Source organism: Nematocida ausubeli, assembly GCF_000738915.1.
Source record: "Nematocida ausubeli strain ERTm6 chromosome Unknown supercont2.4, whole genome shotgun sequence".
Taxonomy (NCBI): domain Eukaryota; kingdom Fungi; phylum Microsporidia; genus Nematocida; species Nematocida ausubeli.
In genome coordinates this window covers 516743-541515 of record NW_026515637.1, presented here as the reverse complement: position 1 = coordinate 541515, position 24773 = coordinate 516743, and the positions used below count along the sequence as shown (strand labels likewise).

The following is a 24773-nucleotide window of genomic DNA, read 5'->3' as shown; positions in this document are numbered from 1 at the left end:
TAAATAAAACTTTTCCTTGCATAAATGCAGCTTCTCTTTCTAGCCTGCCATACTTGAAAAACCAAGAAAATAAAGTTGGCCTCGTATAAAAACTAGAAGATGCGTCTATTTATTAACCAATATTGACATGTTTAAAAGAGAGCAATGTACCAGTCAGAAAGTAGTAGCCTAAAATAGAAAGTATTTTAGAGAGTTCTATTCATATAACTCAGCAGGTGACTGAGTGCATTTTGGCTTCTAGTTTTTGTACTTGGTGCATTCATATGCGCTTCTTTGATTCATTAATCTACCAGGATTATATTCCTGTCTATCAGGAATATTGTGGCTCTGGAATAAAGAAGTAGAGATTTTATTGCGAATATGCTTTGGCTATCTAATTATTCTTAATAGACTAGAGCCTCCATGATATAAATATCCTTTCCTATTGGCTGAAATATTATCAAATATTCTTATTCAAAAATAGGCCAATAGCCGCCCTTTCTTATATTTATCAAGTAGCAGGGGATATTTTATGGGTGCATTTTTAAGCAAGCCACAGGAAAGAGTAAAGATAGCAGTACGAAAGATAAAGGAAGTAGAGACAGATGTGTTTACTAGAAAGAGCATTGTGCACTTATATCTCTGCAAAGATAACATTGTGGCTGTAAACCGAAATATACAGCTGCTGAGGAACCTTCGGGTTCTTCAAATATGCTGCAACAATCTGGCAGAGCTGCCACCTGAAATTGGGCAGCTGCGGAATCTCTGCATTCTTTTCCTCTCGCGCAACAAGCTGAGGAAGCTTCCAGATGAGGTTGCCCGGCTGAAAAACCTGCATGATTTAAACCTATCAGATAATGAGTTGACAACCCTCCCCGCCAACTTGTGCAATCTGAAGAATCTAAAAATTATTGACATCTCTGGGAATCCCATGCGCGAATTTCCTGCAGTTATTCCCAAGATTCGGTCTTTAGTCTGCATTTCAGTCATGCGCACGGAGCTGAAGTATCTCACTCCAAACCTGCTGCAGCTGCCCTTTCTGACAGAGCTAAACTACAAAGGCGCAGAAACTGAGCACACTCTTGTGCAGCGCAGGCAGCAGTCTCTTCTAGGACTAGTGGCTGAAAGTGTGGTCAATAGAACTGGAGTAATAAAGGAGAAGCTTCCAATTGGCGCTCTAAAGTACATTAGGACAGCAACACAATGCTACGTATGCAGTAAATATATATATAACCCCATGGACATCTATCTGAATATTGTACTTGCATTTAACACAGTACCTGTGAAGTATAGCATATGCAGGAAGCATCCAATAGACTGCAATAACATACAGCAGTCTCTGCAGAGGCTTCTATTTGTAGAGGAAAGAGAGACTGCCATAAGCAACGAGTGTGCAGCCGCAAGCATTCTAGAGGTAGAACGATTAATCGAAAAGCATCGCACATCTATTCATGGAGAGACAGAGAATAAATAAATAAGATGTAAAAGAAAATATAGTTTTATGAGAAGATATATGCATATAATACAAGACTAGACAGATTAGGCCCCGTAGGCAGTCAGAGAAAAGAATGCAAGATAGCACAGCACACACAAAAAGAAAGCATCTTTTTAGACCTGCTAGTATCTTGTATGTTTGCAATGTAGATGGCGGGCCTCTTTGTCTTCTAATAGTAATTCTTAGCTATTTTTCTGGTGCCTACTAAATATGCAGTTCTGCTGTAATAAAGGCTCCAATACTTGCTGCAGAATATTTAATTTTCTTGCCTGCTTCACTGAATCTATGCCCAATAAAAAAGTTTTGTGCTATTTTCCAAAACAATTTTTAGGGAAATATAGAGTAAAAATTTGCTGCCAGGGTTGATTGAAAACTATTTATTTTCGGATTTTAAAATTATTTTATGAAACTACATTTGTGCTTGATGCAAGTGCTGATCGCGCACCAGATATGCGCGAGTATGGGAATCCATTCCATAGAAAAAGTTCTAAAAGCAAAACTAGGCCCGGGGTTTACACTGATCCACCCAGAAGGCCCGCTCAGCCCACTCCCTGCATACATTTCTAGCAGATGCGGATTTGTCTATAACAAAAGGTTCTTTTCCCCTGACATAAATGCATGGTATGAGCTAAAAGAAAAAAAAGAATCTGAAGCAGGCGAAAGCAAGTATATTTACACACGGCAGCCTGATAGAGACAGAGTGCACAGCGCAGACAAAATGCCAACAAGCATGCAAATAGGCATAGAGAACTACCACTCAGTTCTGCTAAAGATGTTCCCTTCCCCACTAGGAGATCTATCTATAAAGACACCTAGAAACAACGCATTCATTGCATTTCTTAGCGATAAAGAGGTCAGCAAGCATGCCTACAGGATTCTAGCCTCACTTTTCCTGCTCTCTGACGGGGTAAACGTGCCCCTGACTCTCTCTAAAACAGATAAAGCAGCAACGCTAACTCTGAAAAACCTAAAGAACAACACAGATCACTTCTCTATTAATATGACTGTGCCTCGCCTGGTGGCTATGAACAAGGGCCTGATTAAAGAAAAGAATGTATTCCAGAATGATGCTGTGTTTATCTTTGAGTACTTTTTGAAAGTAAAGGACAGCACACTGGTGACAGATAAAGAGTACTCCTCTTCAGTATCATACAATGAGTTCAAAAAAGGCCAGTTTTTAAACAGCCCTAAGTGGCTGATGCAGGCATACATATTTGAGTATATAAGCACCCCTGAGAACTACATTGCCTTTTCAATGGTTGTGCATGAAATGCTGTGCGAGTATCTAGAGGCTGCAAGATCCGACCAAAATATGAACATCCAGCATATTGACTCTATATTCTACCGGTACTTTATTTCTGAGGAGGATACAGCCCGCCAGTTCGACTATATAAAGATCATGAAAGAAATACAAGGCATCAAGTCAGAGCATAATATATCTCCATTCAGCGCAGACGTACAGGTACCCTCTGCACAAAGAACTCCAATATACATTCGGGCTAAGAAAGAATTTATAAGTGAAACCTTCAATAACAGCGTAGAGGCATCTTTGCTTGGAGTGTTTTTCTGCCTTCTGTACTGCCCAAACACAGAATCATACAGCACACATCACATACTGCATGCCTCTGAAGAGCTGACAAACTTTTTCTGCAAGTACGACACACCCTTCAAAGCAACTGGAGCAGCTGTCTACAAAGATTGGAGCCGGGTTGTGTCTGGATTATGCAATAACTACATTGTATACACTGGAGCCAACAGAAACCGCCTGGAGCCTGGTATAGTCAACATGCTGTGCGTAATTACAACCATAACTGGAACCTTTGAGACGGAGAAGAAGACACTTGACTATATAATAAGAGAGATAAACCAAGAACACCCTAAAGAAGCTATTTTCAAGACTCTTGAGAAATATGCAACAAATCTGTTTAGGAGTCTGTCTGTGGGCGAGTCCGGCACACTATTAGATGACATAGGGGAGAGCAATAAACACATCTCGTGTTTCTCACTAGGCCACGCGCATGACAACAGTAGGAGTGTTAAAGTGAGCTTGGAAAAGCCACAAATTACTTCTATTGCTGACGAAAGAAAAGACATATACGGGACCATTGTTATAACATATAAAGACAAGAAAGAAAAGGCAGGAGTAGTTCTGACATCTGACACTCAGGATATGAAAATCACAAATTTCCCGGAATTTAATCAAGACTGGCTAAGCCTCTCAAACAAAGTCAACAGACTTCTTTGGGTAAATAAACTGCGCAGAAAAAAGACATTTGCATCCTGCATGGTGCTTCATTATTTAAACCAAAAAATGAAGAAGGCTTTGCCCGAAAGCGACCAAACTGAAAATCTTATAAAGAAGATTACAGATACAAAAGAAGGTACCCATGCGTATCTAGAGAAGTTCCTTCTCATGGATACAATCCAAATGCCTGAGCATAAACTTACTCTTGTATACCGCATGCTCCTGCATAAAATTGGGCATTCTATTTCTCAAAACGACCCCATAGCCCGATTTATATCTAACATAATTGGCAGCGAGTTCCTTGACCAGACAGAAACATTGAACAAGTTTATCTCATGCATTACAATAACAGGAATGAACAGGCAAATATGCCCAAGAATCAACTCTGTGGATGACAAAGTTATAGAATATGACTGCTGTGCTGACATGCTTAAAGAAGGGTTTAAATATTGCATAACAGCGAACAAACCACTATCTGCCCGTGTGCAGTTCATAAAGACTGCGTTAGAACTTGGAGAAACGCATAAGGACTGTGAGTTCCTAAAGATCATGGCATCTGTCTCATCGAAAAAACAAGTTCAGCTGCTTTCTTTCCTAACAGAGAAAGGCAAGACCATTAAGCACTTGGTTAGCATAGCAGAAGTTCTTGAGGCAATGCAGGAAAAGGGAGAGAGCAACCCGGAAATATCTCTTTCAACTAGTACCTTCTGGGCCATTTGGATTAGCATAGCATGCCAGAAAGATAATTTAAAGCGGATTATAATGGACTGCTTCAACCAAATACCACCATACCAAGACAACATCCAAGTAGTTTCTCACAACATAACCCGAGAGAAGGGCACCGGATTTTATGAGAAAGTGGCTGCTACTATGTCTGGTTTGGAAGAAGCCTTGTGCAAAACACAAGAAGATCTGACGAAGTACACCATACTTATAAACATATTCGGATACGAAGCACGGGGTGAAATTCAAACAGTTGATGCGCCCCAGGATGAAACACAGTGATTTTCTATATCATTTGGCCTAAACATGCACTGAGTATATTTGGCTCTGATAAAATATTATTTAAGAATAAAACTTGTGTTTAAGTGGTGTATCATAATTAAAATGCAGTATTTTCATTCCTCTACACTACATTTAGAGGTATACAAAGGGCTCTTTATTCCATTGTAAGCTGAGAAATATTTAGATTTTACATAATTTTCATTATTCAACTTTAGACTTTATGTTACGAGTAGTTCTATATAGTAGTAATTTTAAATAAATTTTCATCTTTAGTTTTCTTAGTGGGCAACAGTATATATTAAAGTTTGTTTACATAATAAAGCAATATTATCAAAGCAGATTGTAATGTAATGCAAAGTATAAACAAGCATAGATTACTATTATTTGATGCGCAAACCAGTAGAGTTCCTTGTAGCAGGTTGACCTGCAGCCAAAACCCAGAAGACAATAACTAGTACCAATCTACATTGCTGACCCGGGAAGAGAAGGGCTGCATGCCCTCATGGCAAGAAAAACCAACATACATTTTCACAATTACTTTCGTTGCATACTTTGCAGTAAAATAATCTTTAAATTTTAAAATTATTTAAATACTACTAGTAAATTTTCAAATATGTGCAAATTGTTTTTCTCTACAGTAAAAAATATATCTTTAGATAGATATAAATATACGAAGAGCTATTCTTCGTCCACAAAACAGGCCCAAGGCGCTTCTACATATGCAGTGCTATCAATTATGCTTTTTACATTGCTCTGCGTGCGTGCCATAATTACTCCAGATATTATCTCAGATATGAGAGATTACAAAGTTAATAATTTGAAAGAAGGCCCATTCAGAATAAACCCTTATGGAGCATTGAATATGATGCATGGCTACGTGTACACCAAGATGGGGCTTATGCACAATAAGCGGTTCTTTTCGCCGGAAATATCCATAAACTATAGAATGTCCTTTATTCTAGAAGATGACAAGCAAAAAATTAAAAATATCATACAAGAGTATGGGAAAGATACAGTGCACGAAACATATAGTATGTCTGAATACAGCAAAGAGTACCATAGCGCGCTAATTAAACTATTTCCCTCCTGTGACGGATACTTAACCATAGAAACAAGCAAAGAGGATTCATTCTTTATGTTCATTAATAGTGCAGCTGCAAGACCTCACGCGCACAAAATTCTTGCTTCTCTGCTTCTTCTTTCTGAGGGAATTGATGTGCCCATAAAATTGGAAAAAACGAAAGACCGTATAGTACTAAGTCTGCAAAAGGCTAACCAAAACATGGTACATTTTAATATTGCCATGCATGGCCCAGATCCATCGTTGAAATATGCAGATGTTGGCCACCATAAGGGCTACTGGGAGGCCATGGAAGTTATTGAGTTTTTCATAAAAAGCAAAAATAATCCTGTGCACAAGAAAAAGGGATACACTCTGCCAAAAACATACAAGGAGTTCAAAACAGGAAAATTCTTGGACAGCACAGAGTTTCTTATACAGTCGTACATATATGAATGCATCACAACGCGTGAAGAGCTGTGTCTCTTTGCACAAACAGTGCACGACCTTCTGTGGGAGCATATAGAAACGTCTTCTGTACCAAAGCGCCTGCTGAACAAAAAGCACATCTCTGCAGTAAATCTTTTCTACAGTTATTTCACTGATTCAGAAGACACCAAATGTGATAGAACTCTCTTATTTACCCTCTTGAGCGCAGACAATTTAAATAATAGAGAAATAACATTTTCATTGGAGCTTGAATCATCTTCTCACACAATTGAGAAACCAAAGTTCCACATGAGAGAGATAAAATCTATAAAGGTCATTTCAGCAAATCTAAGAGATTTGTATATATCAGATAGAACATTCGTAACCATAGACTTTAGTGGAATACAATCCACAGCAAAGTTTATCAACTGTGTTGAAACCTCCTTGCTTTTCATGTTTTGCGCCTTTACATACAACTACAACACGCAGATGTATATGCCTGAGAATATACCACATGTGTCGGAGAACCTAAAGAAGTTCTTCTCCAAGTACAGGCGTGTTTTTCAAAGAGTTACCCGCAGCATGCACGATGAATGGAACAAAGTTGTGGCAGATTTAGACAATGAGGATATCTACTATAGACGAACAAATCTAAACCACGTGGACAATGGGCTGTTGAATATTCTCTGCGTGATTTCCGAAATTGCAGGAATATATAGTGAAGAAAAAGAGAAAATTGATGAAATAAGAGAATTGATTCTAAATGAGGGAGCAATGCTGTCACATGATATACTTGGCCTTGTAAGCACGTGTATTGCCAGCATGATGAATAAAATCTTTCATAACCGGAGGCCATGCGAGGTTGATGTGATTTATTTAAAGAAACTAAAAGTATCTGATAGAATAGAGCTAATTGGAGAAATTAGAATAAGGTGTTGTTTATCACCCGATGAATCAGTTGATATTTATCTGAATTCTAAACAGAATGACACAAATGTAAAACTTGTGCCTTTACGGAATTCTGAAATCTACCATAATAATCATATACAGTATTGTCTAATTATGAAACACCAAATCAAGAGGCCACAGAGTTTTATTGCATTTCTGCTTGAAAGCTACCTGGACTATACAGAAACTATCCACTTATTAGAAACATCCGGTATGGAAGTGTATGATATTGCTTCAAAAGCTCTAAAGGAAGAAAAAGGTGAGGTTTTAAGCATGAACCGATTCTTTCTTTCTCGAAAGATCTTTGGCGACGTCTACAAATCACATATAATCTACTACTTCTTTATAAAGGCTATCGAAATGGATCTTCCTAAAGACAGCTGCATAGTGCGCTTTGTTTCTAATGTTCTTGGAACAGGATCCTTCAAAACTTCCTTACTGAAAAAGGATATTTTTAGGCTGCTTTTTTCCTTCAAAAACAATATTGACTACTTTCCGAATGTGTTTATTGACTTTAATAATGTCAGTTTTGATGCATTCTTTCATCCTTCTATCCTCCAAATATTGAAGCATCTTGCTCACATAGATGCACCTGAGATTATTTACAATGTGTTATGCAGGCATTTGGAAATGTGCAATTCTAACGAAATCGAATCTATAAGCTATCTCTTCTGGATAGCTGATATGGAAAGCGCGAAATATATTCTTTGGCATCTTACCAAAAAAGGCAGTGATGCCTCTTATATCGACTCGCTAGTAAAAAACATAAAGAGTCTTAGCAAATCTAATTCTCAGAATGTTTTAGATACAGCTATTAATACATTGTTGATATCAATTATTACAATAACCTGCACTGATGTCATTGAGTTTGACTATATTATAAAAAAGTGCTGTGACTTACTTATTCTCTATACAGACAGATACTTTCCAATTAGAATTAAGCCCGAATATGCGCTGATTAGACATTCAATGAATACTCTTATTGAAATAAAGAGTGACTTGAAAGATAACCGAAGGCATATTAAAAAACTTAAAAAGAATATGAGTGCTGTAATAGAGCGATATAAGAGTACTCTATCAGAATACACAATCGAAGAAGCATCGCGAAACTCGTTATTTAATGCTTATTATCTGCCTGGAAGTGTGTGACCACTTTTCTTCTAGCTCAATAATATAAATTTCGGGTTATATTCAAATTTAAGTTTTTAGTTTTCTCTAACACACACCATACGAGGCACTGCTGTTTTGTATGCCAAAAATTTAATGGTATAAGCTTTTATGCGTGCTGATCTCGTATAGTCAGCTAGTTATAATTATATACTCCGAAACATCCAGAAATAAATTTTAACGAGTTTAATATGGCTGGTCTAATCTTCAAGGTTAAAGATTTCTTGTTGGGCTTGTGTTGAAGTGCTGGCCATGCAGATACAGATACTTCTACACACCTAACATCTCGCTGTGCTGTTTGAATTTATGCTTTATATTAACGTACTCAAAAATATACTCTAATATACTTCAGCAGGTTAACCAGACATTTTTCTAGAGAATAAAAATAAAAGTGTAAAATTAAAGCTATGGTAGAGTTTCCATTTTATTTCCATAGGAGCAGCACTTAATTAACTTTTAAGAAACCAATTAGTTAAGATAATTTATTTGTTTAAGAATAAGGTTTTAAACAAACAAATCGAGAACAAGTAATCAAGCTAAAGCACAACTCTAGAGCCTGCAAGCTGTGAGCAGAAAATATGCAGTAATCAGCAATAAAAGTAATTTCTGGCAAACTAACCTCTCTTTACTAGAGTATTATTTGTGCCTTAGAGTGGCACTTTCACTAGAGCGCGTCAATAAAAAGTATCATCTGCACTAGATGTTTCTCTTGGCACTATTGGATTTTTTTCGTCATAGTATCCTATTTCTGACTCAATTAAGTCCTTGCTTGGGTTTTTGACATATACGTTATTTAAATCTTCATGGCGGAAATTATAGAAATCGTATATACCTGCATTCTCTGGATTCTCTGGATTCTCTGGATCTTCTTCTTGTTGATTTACTCCGAGCACCGTATACTTCGAGGATATAGAACCACTTTCCATTTCCTCCTTAGAGACTACATAGCTGTTCTCTCTTTTGATACTTGGGGGGTTGAAATGTGCTTCGTCGTTGTCTACTTTATTCTGCAATGCATTTTCATTTGGAATATAATTTGTTGAGACAGCACTTGTTGCTGGAGCTACATAATCCCTTTTTGGCTCCGGCCGCTTGACTGCCTTTGGCAAATCTATATGTTTCTCTGATCTCTGCAAAGGGTAATTTTCCTTTGGCTGGGCCTTTATACCTACTCTGCTTTTCTTTGGCGCCTTTTTAGCATCAGAACTATTCTTGCCCATATCCCCGAATTCTCTAAGAATCTGATTTTGTTCGGATTTTATTATTCTAATTCTACGCCTCAAATTTAGTGCATTCCGGTTTACATGGTTCAACTGCTCATTTAAACTCTCATGTTCTGCATTTAAGTTGGCTTGCTTTTTTATTAGGCTTCCTATTTTTTCGTTTATTAATTTCTTCGCTTGCCAGCTGTCTTTTCCGTAATTAATTTGGGATTGCATATCCAAAGAACTTAAACTTTTTGTAACCTGCGGCATTAGATCTGTTTTTCTAAATCTATACCCATTCTCCTTGTTGTTGATTGTATTAGGACCTAAATCTGTAATTATGCTATTTATCACACTCTCAGTGCCTCTTCTGTTATTTATAGAAAATGCATAGCAAATCATAAGCAGTACGATAAATACTTTTTGTTTAAATATTCTCAACATAAATTATTTTAAACTATTTCTATATATAAGCATTCAGATTGCATCAATATGATATATTTGCAATAATATACAAATGCTGTAAAATATATCTTATTTTTACATGTGCTAGTTTTCCTTGTCTTAAGAGCATACAATTTTCCTTTGGTTTTTGACTGTTAGACAACACTCTACAAGAGCCTCTGCCTGTTTACACAAAGTTATTTTGTGGTATTGACTCTTGACCTTTTATTTGCTTAAGAATAAACAATCAATTGTCTTTAGGTAGAGATAATGCGTGGGCTTCTGGAATTTTCCAGAAGTTTTTTCTAAATACGATATAAGATTAAAAGATCTATAAATAGAGTGAAACAAGTAATATTGAGATCGGTGTAGCTAAGTCTAATATTTCAAAGAAAACTCAACTATATAAAATGCACGCGCACATAGACAAAGTCTTGTTAAAAGTTCTTTTTATTCTATCTGTACACACACGTTTTTACATTTAAGACCACTATGGGCCACATAGCATGATGAAAGCCAAATTTCTTTTGAAGTACTAGACTTAGTAACCATCTCTCTTTAGTTTAAATATTTTCTTTTTGCAGTCCACATACCACACTATTCTGAAATATACTAGAACTTGCAGATTCAACAGAAAGATCTATAACCCTCTGTTCACTTCCCGACGGATACTATAAAGCATTAGACCACAATGTGGTGCTGTGTATAACAAAGCAGAGCTCTTTTAGTACATTGGCTAGAACAGAACAGAGAATATCATGTATTAACTACCTGCATTGCTGTTCTAAGGGTAGAAGAGCGGGTTCTTGGGGCAGAGAGCCCCATCCAGTTTAAATGTAAATACTAAAAGGTCTTTTTATACAAAAAGTGCCTTATCTACCAATCATCATTTTCCCAGGTTCTATTGCTTGAATTTGGCCCTTTCTTTACTTCTTTTCTGATCTGAGCAAGAACTTCTTTTTTCTCGTTTATGTGCTCTTTGTTTTTTCTTTTCCACTCAGCCTCTCTTTCTGCTGACTTCATTTGCTTTTGGTTCTTAATTTTTTTCGACTTTAAAAGCTTCCATTTTCCGTTTTTGATCTCATTTATGTTACTTTCCATGTACTCCACAATAAACCTAAGCGTTGAGATGGTCTCTCTAATTGTTTCCTCCTCTGTGCATCTTCTGCTTAGAATAGGAATGATTTCCTGGATGCCTTCAATTTCAATTCTGCTAATGTTTGTGGTCAAAAGGTGAAGACCCAGTTTATAGTTGATGGTGCATTGTATGTTTAGAAGGAGGATAAGAAGGTTGAACACATTATCAATCTCAATCAACGTCTTCATATGTCTTTTGATGTGCACAGAAATATCACTTGCTGGCACCTCTTTCATTAGCAGCTGTATAAACAGCATTTTATTGTTCGAGCTAAGCACAGCCAATGCATCAAATAGCATCTCAATTATCTGCATCCGCATCTTTTTAAAGCGTGCCATGTTCTTATTCAGGAACAAGAATAGGTCATTTATGTCTGCCATCGACAAATCGTACAAATTCTTGCTGAAGAATACCACCTGGATGTATAATAAAGAAGTGTTGTTTTGCTTTTCTATATTTTTATGCATAGATGTTGCACTAAAGAGAAATATGCTTGATACTATATAGTATAGCGAACTAGTTGCTGTGTCTTCACGCTTTTTGCTCTGGTCTTTGAATAACTGCGTAAGGACAGCATCCACATCCTTGATCTTGTAGTCTTTTTCTTGAAAGTGTGCCAGAAATACTGTCATTATATACTGGATGTAATAGTCTGGGAGCTCCTCTGCATGGCTTGCAAGCATATTGTATATGTCTGCGTATGTCTCCTTCCCCAGCAGAGCATGCAGCGCATTTATCACGTTTGGGGTGTTTTTAACAGTGTTTTTGTCTCTGAATGCAGGAAACACCATAGCTTTTGTACTGCAGTCTGCATCATAGTATATGTCTGCATAGTCAATTCCCTCTAATAGAGCACTGTCACTTGGAGCACTCTGGGACCTTCCCATATTCGTGACAGACTCCAAGATAATACTGTTCTTTTTAATTAGCGAGTCATTGATTATAGAGATGTTCGTTGATATGAACTGGTTGAAGAGTTCGTATTGGTGTTTCTTTGCAGATATTTCTTCTTGGGAGGCAAGTGGCAGTATTCTTGCTGTGATAATATAAAAATAGCTCCCGTGCTTTTGGTACGCAATTACCTCCGGCATGATATGAAGAACATCCTGCACATACTTTAATAACGGATAGGCTTCTTCTACTTTTTTTGCGTAGCCGTTTTTGTATTTAAACACCGTGCAGGGCTTACTTTTGTAGTACCCTAGATACGAGGTGTACACCTCTGTGGAAAGCAGCTCGGTTTCTGTTGTAAAAATCAGACCACTTCCAATACTCTTTATAGTCCGCAGAATATTCATGAAAAACATAAAAAACACAAAAATAAAACCCAAAGCTGGAGACGAAATTTAATTTGCCTGTTGCGGCACTATATGATAGGGCACAGCGCTTCATCGGAGCCTTCTTTTTAATATAGACCAACCGCCTGGGATGGTCTGCTAAGTCAGATTGCTTTGTTTAGTGCTAGCTAAATAGCAAGACAGACATTAACTGATGCTGCTGCATATTTCTGCAATGAGGCTGGCTGATACTCAGTTAATTAACTTGCGGAAAAAGAGAAAGGTGCTGCTAAGGCAATACTCTTATGATTTTTTCAATTGTTTGGAGAGAACTATACAGTGGCTTCAGAATTACTTTGCTTCTAAATTAAAATTCTTCAAAATACATACTCTGAACACTTTGGGTTTGATAAAATCTAAAGAAAACAATAAAGCAGGCAAGTAGCCAATTAATTACACAATACACCAGTGCACAGCACGCTGTAAATAAAAGCACTCCAGAATAAACAAAAACAAAAACCTTTTCTCCAGCAAAGAGCTTGCATGCCCATAGCATAGTTCTTGAATGCACCTTAGTGGCTGCGTGGGCACAGCTCTACTTGCTCTCTACCATGCGCCAAAGCAGATACAATTTCTATGTTTATAAATATTAAAAATAATCCTGCAAATTATGAAGACAACAAAAAGAGAAGTCCTTCCAAAGTACAAGATAGTCTTTCTGGGAGATACCGCTGTAGGAAAGACCACGCTCATAACAAAGTATGTGTTCAGCACAGAAACAAAGGATTACCACCCAACAATTGGAGTAGACTTTTTTGCCCAGAAGACAGAGATAGGAGGAAAAACAGTGAATTTGCAGCTGTGGGACACAGCAGGGCAGGAAAGATTCCGCTCACTTATCCCAAACTACACAAGAGACTCCTTCATGGCCGTAATCATGTTTGACCTCACCAGAAAAGAAACATTTGACAGAGTGGACGGATGGATAACGGATTTTGTGCTGAAGAATAACGACTCAAAACTAAAGATACTAGTTGTGGGTAACAAGCTGGACCTGTTCGAAAAGCAGGAGAACAAGCAGATAACCAAAGAGGAAATAGCCGAGAAAGTACAGAAATACGGAGCAGCATATGTTGAGACATGCTCGCTTACTACAGAGGGAATTAATTCTCTGGTTAATGAAATAACACAAACCATACAAAACTCAGCTGCGCCAGAGCAGACAGTCCCGGAGTTCACAATAGAAACAGATTCCAGTAAGAGATGCATGTGCCTTTAATAAATTTGATTATGTGACCTTGCTTAACATCTATTAATTGTGCGCTGCTTCAGATGTAATGTTTCTTGAAAATCCAAGAAGTTAATGCCCTGCATGCAAAATAAATTTGGAATGCATATCATATGTATAGGGGCATGAATTCTCTACAAACAGCACCTATTTAGACAGATTTCACTGTGCTTCATAATTTTCACTATGTATGCTAATATTCATATTACTTCGTTAATTTAACTATCCTTTAATTTAAACATCCAAGACACTACTATAGAGAATCTCTTGTTATAGTATGCAGGAAGCAGTAGAGCAGATGCTATAAGGAAGAAAGGTAGATCTGATTTGAGCACGGCAGTTCTGCTGTTAAGCTTGTATTAATTGGAAGTACATTTATTGTTTTTGAGGCTATCTCTTCTGAGAGACTTTATTGGTCTATTCTATCTTTGCTACTACTTGCTCTGTTAAGACGTGAACTACTCCAGATGTACATCTGTCTGGTTTAGGATATCTGCACTTTCCAGAGCGTACGCTGCACAGGCTGTTGCCACTGAAGTGGCAATAATAGAGGATGCCCCTCCTCTGCTCCCCAGACTTCCTGCAGCCAGACCGGCCACAATTGGTCTATACGTTTTGCTAAGGTTATATTTTGATATTAGATTGTCAAAGAGAACATAAGATCCTCCAATTATCATAGTATCTGTTATTCGGGAAGAGATTGAAGAATTTCTGCAGAAGCCCTTCTGGAGCACACCAATTCCCAGACCAATTGCAGCGCCTGCCATTGTTCCTACTACAACCTGGCCAAGAAGCTCTCGTGTTCTACTTTTCTCTGCTGGGTGCGGCATAGAATGAAAAGCACAAAAAAGAAAAGAATAAAAGAGCAAAAAATTTGCTTGTAAATGCAGCTGGCAGCCAGAGAAAATACAGCAGATTTATTGCCCAGCCGGGAAGTGTCTGAGAAAAGACAGAATATAGAAGAAAGCAATGAAAATTTGTCTGTGTCATTGAATGCAGAGCTATTGAAAAAGGGGCACGTGGCAGTTGGGATGCCAAGACGGTGCAGAACACTCTCTTTTATGCATGCAGGGTGTGTGTACTTTGCTGTAGGGCGGGCTGTGGTCCGGGTGGAAAATGCTTTGAATGCAGAGAGTGTGCCCAAGTCCACCGAGATGATCACAACTGCAGAAAGCAGCATATCTGCGCTATCCATAGAAAACGAAGTCATTTCAATTGGAACACTTTCTGGAGAGATTATTTTGATGACAACAGATGGCCAGGTTATTTACAAGCAGAAAGTGGATGGCATGGTGCACCACATTCATATCGCGCAGGATTATATATATATCTCTATTTTGTATGCTCTCATAAAAGTTAAATACAAGAACCAGACAGACCTGGCAGAGGGGCAGATACAGAAAGCATCACTGGACAGATACGACACAGTTGCCAGAATGAATGACATTATCATGCATGTCTCAGCTATACAACAGAGCCATGGAGAAGTATTGATGTATGCAAATAGCAACACACTTTTTGTGAACAAAGCAAGTGTAACATACTCTGCAAATGTGGTGTTTGCTAAGTCTCTGCGTCTCTCTGATAGTTGCACGCGAATTATCACAGGGCTAACAAATAGAAAGGTGTATATATATGAATATAAGGAAGACAAACTGACTTTATTGCAGATTATATACGCACAGGGCCTTATTTACGACGGAATTATAGTTAACTCGCATGTAATTGTGCTATCCCTAAGCAACTCCATTAATATTTACAACTGCAGAAAGACAGCAGAGTGTGTTGGAATGATTGGCCCATACGATGAAGAAATAATTAAAGTATATGCGAATAGACAAAAAATTACCGAAGCACTGGATGGATTGGATGAGTCTACTGAGGAGATTGCACACATCATAATGAGCCATCTATATATAGCACTCAACACAGGCGGTATGTTTAAATATGCAACAGACACACCAGCTATTACAAACAAAATAGACGAAAAGGAATCCTTTAATAGTGAAAACGATCAAAGAATACACCAAGAGTCTAATAGAGATTTGGAAAAGAAGCAGAATAATCTCCTTGGAGTATCCCCACTCTGCAACACACCTGGAAATATCATCTCTGGCTGCCTTGAAAAAATAACACATCTTTCAATTGTGCATGACTGCATAATTGCAGCAAGCGGCCCAGTTGTTAGAATATTCTGTGTGGAGAATGAGTCTATACGGGAAATATTTAGGCCTGTTGTTGATGGGTTTCCAATAAATTCTGTTATTGCAGGATGGCAACCAGAAGATGCATCAGCTGCAGCACAGGATTTTACGCTAATTACAAACAGCAATAATATTCTGAAAGTATTTAAGCCCACAAGGCTCTTTAACCTTGTGAGTGCGCACACCAAGCTGAAAGAGATTTCCCAAAGACTTGCAGAACACCAGGCATCCCATCTGAGCGCTGAAGGAGCACAATTAGATGGAGTTGAATGTCTTTCAGACAAAGCTCTTTCTTTGCAAAGTCACATTAAAAACCAAGAAGAAGCAGGGGCATCCGCAAATACGCCATACACAGCCACAAAGCAAGAACTTTCTTTGACCACACTTGCCTTCGCACATCCTTCTTCATCTGAAAGAGAGTACATTGAGGCATCGATTGGAACCGATCCTGGCCTTGCTGCAAACCACTTTATAGAAGTAGACAAGATATTCGGGTTCCCATTTGAAATTTCCACATTCATAAAACACTCTGACTCTATGGTAGTTCTCGCATGTAAGTCTTCACAGAAAGCATTTGCAAACCTCTTTGTTCTGAACTCCCGCCTGGAGACAGTGCAGAAGATATTTTCGCACACAAAAACCATTACACACATTCTGTCCTCGCATGATAAGGTGTTTTCCATTGGTAAAGACCGTCAGCTGTGCACGTACAGAGTGTCCCTGGGAAGAAGTACTTTGCCACAGGATGAACTTACGCCTGCCTTCCAGGAGAGTGACCTGGGGCTTGAGCTCTACAGCAGAAGAACAGACCACAAAAAAGAAGTCCTGGCAGCGAGCGTGTGCGGCACAGAACTACTCACATCCTCAAGAGACAAAACACTCAACACATACGATATACAAGATAACGATACCGTTTTGGTTAAAACACAGACATTTGATGAGCCAGTGTCTGCAATCTGCATATTTACGTTGGATGGCTGCAAATATACCGTACTAGGAAATACTACAGGATATTTAACGATAAATGAAAAGACGCAAAAACTGCATAATTCACCTATCACACATATACATCAATATCACCATCATATCATTACAGCCACAGAAGAAGGCCTCCTTAGAATAACCCAGATCACAGACCTGCTGTAATACAGCGTCAGAGCATGTTGCAAATAAACTTGAAACGCGACCTTGAATGTTTCATTTCTACTATTTATTTTATTTCTAGAAAACAAAACATGAATTACAGCCAGAAGAATCAAGACGACTTTGAAGATATTCTTCGTAATCTAGTGCCATATGATGAAGCAGAAGAGCATGCCCAGCAGACACCCCAGGAAGAAGAACTTGAAATCTTTGACATGGATGCCTGGGAGAATGATCTGTCAGAGGACTTGACTTCAGACAACTTCTTCATAACCCGCCCAACAAAGAAAGAAAAGGAAGAACAAGTAGCCACTCCACGTGAAAGAGAAGATGCACAGTTAATCGCAGAAAAGACTCCAGAAAGCGAAGTTGTGCAGAGCACTACAGAGACATCTTCACTTGAGATGACACCAAAGCAGGTGGAAATAGAGCCAAGTCAGATTGTAGAGCGCATTGGGGAACCTGAAGAATCCAATTCACCGGCCGATCTAGAAGCAAGTCCAAATGACACTCTGGAGTTTACACCAGAGTTCAGTCCAGAACCACTGCCAAACTGCAGCCCAATACAGCACCTAGGGGCATCCCCATGGCATGCGTATGAAAGTAACCAAGAGGACCAAGATATTACTAGTCCATGCACCGAAGCAGTACAGCCCGCTGAGCCAGAGCCAATAGGAAACATTGAAGTGCCCGAGCAAGAAACCGCAATGCCATATGAGTACACCAACAGTGCCCCCTCTATTAATGCAGAGCAGAACAATGGATGCACATTTACACCCATACCAGATGTCTTTGACATGCCACAGGATAATTCCTGGTCACTTGAGGAGTACTTTGGCGATTCCCATGAGGATGCGTCTCCAGAGGGCGACTTATACGTTGCGGATGAGTCCAACTCAGGCTATATGTCCACAGATAACTCATTGCCATACCAGGACACAACTCACATTCAAAACAATCCTGAATGTATTCCATCTGGGTATACGCCAGAAGATGTAGAGTCGCCTGAGGAGCAATTACCTGAAGAATTTGAAGAGCCAGTGCAAGAAGCTTTCTCAGTTGACGAGCTATTTAAAGACTGCCCGCCCATTGACCCAAGCCTCTTCTGCTATGGATCTGCAGCACAACAAGACTCTGCATTCAATAGTAATTTCCCGGCTAACAATCCACCTACACAGCAAGAAGGAATTCTATTCAATAACTTCCCAGCTAATGATGCACCTACACAGCAAGAAGGAATTTTATTCAATAACTTCCCAGCCAATGATGCACATGTAGAGCAGGAAGACTTTTCATTCAGCGATAACTATTTTGCTAATGACGCGGCTGCAGAACAGGAAGATATTGCTTTTGATGAATACCCAGCTTACAATAGTGAAATGAGTGGAAACAATGAGAGCAGACAGCAGCAGGTCCGGCCTAACTTCATACCATCGTCTCCTTTCCCACAAAGCACACAGCCAAGCATGGAAAATCCATACATTCTTCCAAGCACAGACGATGTACCAGTTATGCTGGAAACAGTAGAAGAACCTATCTCTTCACACCCTACTTCTGACGTACAGATGCTTTTCTGCGGAAGCAAGCTGCTTCTTTCCTCTGCGATGCCAAGCATTACTAATTCTGCCAAGCTTCTGCCACAGCCACTAAAGCTGCACTCGCTACAAGCTGAAATACACACGAGCAACATTCGGCAGAAGTCTACTGAGGAGCTGGTCGGTCTTCTCATTAAGGCATATCCTTTGTCTTTCTCTGAGAAAGAGCACCCACTGAACTTCCTTATTACAAAGAATGCAGAAACACTGTGCGCCGCAGAGGTTAGAAGAACTGAAGCCCGCCCCATTCTGGAATGCAACCCCGCGCTGCCTCAGGAGATAAACAAAGCACTATTGCAGAATAACTGGGCAGAAGGCCTCTTCCTGGCAACGAAGAATGCAGAGCATCTGGAATCTGTGCGATCCATGTATGCAGAACATACAACAAACACACAGACCGACCAGATAAGAACTCTTCTGTCGACTGGATGCTCTGTGCCATTGGAGCTTGTGCAAACACAGAATGTTCGAGAGAACTATCTTGCAGTATTGAAAAGCGCTGTGCAATCAAGAAGTGCGCCAGTAGCAAATGCCCTAGTTGATACACTTCTGCACAATGGCCAAGCACATGCAAGCATTGTCTGTGCAGTTATCTCTGGCCATATGGAAAAGTGCCTTCCTTGGGTGTTTGACATAAACACCTTGCTTATATGCAGCAAGCTGAAAGATAAGGAAGAAGGAATTCGAGTGCGCACAAAGGAAGTACTAAAGAACTTGCGGGTTTTGAACAAGAAAAGAGCGCAGGAGATATACAGAGAGAACAAAGACATTTTCACTCGCTCAGAGAAAAATGAAATTGAAGAGTGTCTAGGAATAGAGGCTAGCTCCTGGGGTCTTCAGGGAATTATAAATGCAGTAGACAAAGGCATCACCCGCATGGTTAGCACACCAACTCCAACACCAGCTCCAGCTCCAACGCCAAAGCCAGAGTTGCCTATAAGCAGTGGAATATCGCTAGGCAGTGGTGTGTCTGTTCCAGCAGGAAGAATTGTGAAAAAGAAGATTGCAAGCAGACCAATAATTCCTATGGGCAAGCCCACCTCACCAGTAGCAAACAGCACTAGCATTCCAATGCCAGGAATGAATGAATCTAGTATACCAATGCCTACTAAGCCCAGTATGCCTTTCATGACAATGCCTACTGAGACCAAAATAAGTGAACCTGCAATTCCAATGCCTGCAACAAACAGCACTAGCATTCCAATGCCAGGAATGAATGAATCTAGTATACCAATGCCTACTAAGCCCAGTATGCCTTTCATGACAATGCCTACTGAGACCAAAATAAGTGAACCTGCAATTCCAATGCCTGCAACAAACAGCACTAGCATTCCAATGCCTGTCAGACCAAGTATGCCTTTCAAACCCAGCATGCCAATGCCAGTTAAGCCAGCAGAAACAGCTATTCCAATGCCTGCTAAGCCAGAAATGAGTAAGCCTGCAATTCCTATGCCAATGCCAGTCAAGCCAGCAGAAACATCTATGCCAATGCCCGCTAGACCAAGTATGACAATGCCAGTCAAGCCAGCAGAAACATCTATGCCAATGCCTGCCAGACCAAACATGCCAATGCCTTCCAGACCAAGTATGCCAATGCCAGCTAAGCCTGCAGAAACATCTATGCCAATTACTGCCAAACCAAGTATGCCAATGCCTGCCAGACCAAGCATGTCAATGCCGGCTGCACCAACTATTTCTAGCACACCAAGCATGGCAGGGTCACCAAGTACTTCACATAGTATTTCTCAAGAGGCTACAGGCGCATCTGCATCCACTAACTCATCTGGAAATTCAAGCGGCACACAGAATAGCCCCCAGAACAGCTTTATAAGTGCACCTTCTGCACCAATGCCTGCTCCAGCACCTGCTCAGAGCAATGATAAGACAGACACTTCTGATTCTGCAGCAGAGGACAACATCGATTACAAGAAGCTCTACTCAGACAAATCAAGATATCAGATTGTTGACGATAAACCACAGAAAGGATCTTGGTTGGGATACATCCCAGGGGTTGGCGCATTGACAGGAATGGTTAAGAAGCTAGCAGGCCAGAATATTCCGGTAATTGAGCTCTCACAGGATACTATCTTCATACTGGATAAAAAGCTGAATAAGTGGATTACAGTGGACTCAAAGACATTCAAGCCAATTAAGATCTGCGCATCCCAGGAGTCAATGGGGAGTAGCGTAGAACAAGCACCAAAGCCCATTCCGCTGCCTGTTATTACTGGAAAAATGCCAAAGCGGGGGCCTGATGGCAAAGTTGACTTTGGACCGATTGGAACCAGCTTAGAAGCTAGATATGGAAAGCCAATGATTCAGTCCATAATTGATACGTCAGTCCAGGAAGCTCCAGTAGCCTTCCCTACATCGCAAAACATGTACTCCACAAAGAATGCAAAGGTTTTCATTCCTAAATTTCCAGTAGAGGATACTACACCGCAATAAACCATAATCACATTAACTACATCACACGTCTTAATCTTAATGTTCTTTCCATTTCTAAGAATGTACACAAATATCCGAGCAACATCGGCAAATTATGAAAATACTCATGCTTTCACATACCAAAAAAACCAATAATTATTTTACTAACAAACCAGCTGCTTTGTCCTATGCGTATACCCCCTTTGCCATATATCCTAAACCATTATATAGCAAGAGACACCAGACAGCTGGAATAGAAAAATAATCTTTTTACATGCAAATACCAATTAAATAAATATACCTCTTCAAGCATAAAGCTTGCAATAATACTAAATATATGCTTTTTCGTGTTATGTACTTGTTCTTTTACAGTCTGCGGCATACTTAATGATTTATCCTTCAACGAAACACTGATGTGGGAAAAATTTATTCTTGTCCAAAAATGAACATGAGGCAGCTTCAAGGCCTGCTTGAAAAACAGCCACAAAGAAAACGAGTAAATAAGTCCACGCGAATACATGACCTGCTGTACGGAACACTTCTAGACCATGCCTGCGAAAACACTCTTCTAGTGCAGAAAGAGTATAAAGAATATTTAAAACCTGTAAAGACCGCAAGACACACTAAAACACTGAATAAGAGCCAGGAGATAATTAAAGAGTGGGAAGAGTCTCTAGTCCTTAAGGACATAATCGGTGCATATAAAGAGGAAATCATTATGGCGCTCAGAGAAAGCAAGGCAGTTGTTATAAAAGGAGGAACTGGAGCTGGAAAAACAACACAAATCCCAAAGATTCTGCTGGAAATAACACCAGAAGACAAGATCATTGGGTGCACACAGCCAAGAAGAACAGCTGCAGTTTCTGTTGCAGAGAGAATGCAGAAAGAAATGAACAAAAAGGAAATAGGATACTCAGTTAGGTTTAATGCAAAGAAAGGAGAAAGAATAAAGTACATGACTGAGGGCGTGCTTCTTCGAGAAATAGTTCAGGACAGAGAGCTGAAAAGATACTCTGTGATAATTCTGGATGAAATACATGAAAGAACAATTGAGTCTCTGATTCTTCTTAAGTACTTGCTACTTCTGATCCGCACCAGAACAGACTTAAAGCTTGTTTTAATGAGCGCAACTTTAGAAGAAAGTGTTTTCCAAGAGATAGGCCCCTTTCCTGTTGTGCATATCAAAAGCACACGCCATTCTGTTGCAATCCACTATCTAAAAGAGCCTACGTCCGACTATATCAAAAGCATTACTGAGAAAGTCCTTGAGCTGTCAAATGAATCTGTTGGCATTCTTGTCTTTCTAACTGGTATGGACGATATAAAAATTGTATACAACCTTTTGTTGGAGAAGATTAAAGGAATGAAGGTGGTCATTCTGCATGCAAAGCTTCCTATTGCAGAACAGATGGCAGCTGTGGAGATGGAGGGGCCAAAATGCATTCTTTCCACAAATATATCTGAAACATCAATCACGATTCCAAGAATAAAATACGTCATTGACTGTGGCATGTACAAAAGCATGGTCTATGACTCTGTCAGGAATGTAAAGGTCATGAGAGTCATTCCTGTCCAGAAGGTGCAGGCCATTCAGAGAGCAGGCCGCACAGGAAGAACACTTAATGGAGACTGCTTTAGAATGTATACGAAAGAAGCATTTGATTCGCTGCATGAAACAGGAGTGAGTAAAATTGAACTGGAAGACCTGGAGCATTTCATCTTTATGTGCATTCAGTTGAATCTGCCAATTGCACCACATGAAAATGTTCAGGCCGCCATATCTCGCATGGAGAAACTGCAGGTCATAAAGAACTTTAGACTAACTCCGCTGGGGCGAGAGGTTCAGAGACTTCCTCTCTCTGTGGTGCATTCAGTATTCCTCCTTGAAGCATGTAAAAACAAATGCGGCCAGGAAGCAGCAGTTATTTTAGGAATGCTTGAAGTCCTTTCTTCGCAAAATGCCAAGCTGAATGAGTTGTTTTCAGAGAAAGAAATCCAGAGCATGAAAAATAGCGATCATCTAGCTCTCTTACACCTGTATAATAAAATAAAAAGAAAAAACACTGTGGGTCTAAACCTGCAGAACGTGGACAAAATAGTTAGCCAGCTATGCAAGCTCATGAATATTCCCATTCACAATATGCATGCCACCGATTATTCAGATATAGATAGGCGTGTGCTTGATTCACTGTTTTATTCGCATAGATACAATATCTGCATTAGGTCTGGGGATCGATACAGGGAAATTCTAACCGGCGTTGAGTGCTTTATTTCTCTTTCTTCCATTGCAAAAGATTCGTCTGAGCCTTTTGATTATATTGTGTATAATGAGATTGTAGAAATTGGAAAGCCTGTTCTGAGCATTGCATCTAAACTTTCATCTGAAAAATTTAAAAGCCTTCAAGAGTTTTGCATTGCATGAAGACAAAAGGATTTACTTAAAAGCAGAATACAGAATAAACCATATAAAAGAAAAAAACTCGAATTATTTTATTAAATTTACACAAGTTATACATATCTAGCCTTTGTGTAAGAGTATAATCTTGTCTGTAAATTTCTATGGAAGAAGCAATATAGTACTCAATTTATGCTTAAATAATATGATAAGATTTAGTGAAGTGCCAAGGATTTAAGCTGTATTATATATAGAGACATATGATATTTAATAAAGTCATTTTTCCAAATCAAGCGTATAAAATGAATTGCATTCTGGTTATCAAAGCATCTAGGTGCGCTGTTCTTCGTTTTTCCCTCTGTTATTTATTTTACTTAAGAATACATGCTATATATTTTATATTTTTTTTACTTTCCATATATATGTAAAAAATAAACTCTTCTGTATTTTGTGTGTAAATATTAGATAGAAGGCTTATTTCCTCTAAAAAAAGACGAAAGCACAGGAAAATCAAAAAAACTGCACAATTCAAAGACCCAGCCGGGCGCTGACACCACACAGAGGAGCTTAATGCACAAAGCAGGCTATGTATGCCCAGCACATAGAGAACACAACCAGAGTGTCACAGCAGCAATACTATAGGTTATACCAAAGGAAGAATACACGTATAGCAACATGTAAATACATTCATGTATATACACTATAAACAGCATAATCTTGCTCCACAGTCAACTTACAGCCATAGCAGATGAGTGCTTGTGCAATGATAAATCACTGCAGGTCATTCGGGCTGTTTATGCATGGTGCAGCACAGTAGCATCATCACAACACATACTCTGCTCTGTAGTAGTAAAGTATACAAGTAGAGGACAGAGGTAGAAAGCAGTGCGCAGAAATAAAATAAAAAAGGAGTAAATGCATGTGTCTTTATTGTTTTTTGTGTTGTTAATATACATATAGAGACAGTTCATTTAGAGGAGTTTAATAGGAGCTTAGAATATTCGGGCCTGTCTGCTGGGTTGTTTTATCTGTTTTGTGCAGGCAGGATGGACTTATGTGTGTGCCAGGAATACTATGCGAAGAGTTTAAAGTGCTTCTTGCTAGGCCCAGGTTTCAGTGCAGGCCGTGATGAGTTTAACTTACCTTGATGAATTTAAGTTGTCCGAAGAGTTTAAGTTGTCTCGATGAAGTTAAAGGCACCTCGAAGAGCTTAAGGTATCTGCCTGTGCGCGAGTGCACACAGAGGAGAACTAGCAAATGATTCCTGTGTTTCCTTTGGAATATTTTTACAGATTTATGCTCTATTTATACTTATATTTTGGAAAATAG

The 24773-nt window shown here is 39.2% G+C and overlaps 10 protein-coding genes across 10 annotated transcripts; 7 read left to right on the top strand and 3 right to left on the bottom strand.

The window, feature by feature from the left end:
- Positions 1-511: 511 nt before the first annotated feature.
- NESG_01851 (uncharacterized protein) lies at positions 512-1453 on the top strand (the record flags this gene model as incomplete). Its single annotated transcript, XM_053049468.1, has 1 exon — positions 512-1453. The coding sequence occupies one exon, from the start codon at positions 512-514 to the stop codon at positions 1451-1453; it is 942 nt and encodes a 313-aa protein (XP_052904418.1).
- A 424-nt stretch (positions 1454-1877) lies between these two features.
- NESG_01850 (uncharacterized protein) lies at positions 1878-4724 on the top strand (the record flags this gene model as incomplete). Its single annotated transcript, XM_053049467.1, has 1 exon — positions 1878-4724. One exon carries the CDS (start codon positions 1878-1880, stop codon positions 4722-4724), a length of 2847 nt encoding a protein of 948 aa, XP_052904417.1.
- Positions 4725-5337: 613 nt separating this feature from the next.
- Positions 5338-8310, top strand: NESG_01849 (uncharacterized protein; the record flags this gene model as incomplete). Its single annotated transcript, XM_053049466.1, has 1 exon — positions 5338-8310. One exon carries the CDS (start codon positions 5338-5340, stop codon positions 8308-8310), a length of 2973 nt encoding a protein of 990 aa, XP_052904416.1.
- Positions 8311-9002: 692 nt separating this feature from the next.
- On the bottom strand, positions 9003-9935 carry NESG_01848 (uncharacterized protein; the record flags this gene model as incomplete). The annotated part of the gene is made up of 1 exon (XM_053049465.1): positions 9003-9935. One exon carries the CDS (start codon positions 9933-9935, stop codon positions 9003-9005), a length of 933 nt encoding a protein of 310 aa, XP_052904415.1.
- A 918-nt stretch (positions 9936-10853) lies between these two features.
- On the bottom strand, positions 10854-12422 carry NESG_01847 (uncharacterized protein; the record flags this gene model as incomplete). Its single annotated transcript, XM_053049464.1, has 1 exon — positions 10854-12422. The coding sequence occupies one exon, from the start codon at positions 12420-12422 to the stop codon at positions 10854-10856; it is 1569 nt and encodes a 522-aa protein (XP_052904414.1).
- A 640-nt stretch (positions 12423-13062) lies between these two features.
- Positions 13063-13671, top strand: NESG_01846 (uncharacterized protein; the record flags this gene model as incomplete). Its single annotated transcript, XM_053049463.1, has 1 exon — positions 13063-13671. One exon carries the CDS (start codon positions 13063-13065, stop codon positions 13669-13671), a length of 609 nt encoding a protein of 202 aa, XP_052904413.1.
- Positions 13672-14138: 467 nt separating this feature from the next.
- NESG_01845 (uncharacterized protein) lies at positions 14139-14510 on the bottom strand (the record flags this gene model as incomplete). The annotated part of the gene is made up of 1 exon (XM_053049462.1): positions 14139-14510. The coding sequence occupies one exon, from the start codon at positions 14508-14510 to the stop codon at positions 14139-14141; it is 372 nt and encodes a 123-aa protein (XP_052904412.1).
- Positions 14511-14564: 54 nt separating this feature from the next.
- On the top strand, positions 14565-17030 carry NESG_01844 (uncharacterized protein; the record flags this gene model as incomplete). The annotated part of the gene is made up of 1 exon (XM_053049461.1): positions 14565-17030. One exon carries the CDS (start codon positions 14565-14567, stop codon positions 17028-17030), a length of 2466 nt encoding a protein of 821 aa, XP_052904411.1.
- Positions 17031-17119: 89 nt separating this feature from the next.
- NESG_01843 (uncharacterized protein) lies at positions 17120-21070 on the top strand (the record flags this gene model as incomplete). Its single annotated transcript, XM_053049460.1, has 1 exon — positions 17120-21070. The coding sequence occupies one exon, from the start codon at positions 17120-17122 to the stop codon at positions 21068-21070; it is 3951 nt and encodes a 1316-aa protein (XP_052904410.1).
- A 421-nt stretch (positions 21071-21491) lies between these two features.
- NESG_01842 (uncharacterized protein) lies at positions 21492-23471 on the top strand (the record flags this gene model as incomplete). Its single annotated transcript, XM_053049459.1, has 1 exon — positions 21492-23471. The coding sequence occupies one exon, from the start codon at positions 21492-21494 to the stop codon at positions 23469-23471; it is 1980 nt and encodes a 659-aa protein (XP_052904409.1).
- Between the last annotated feature and the right edge of the window lie 1302 nt (positions 23472-24773).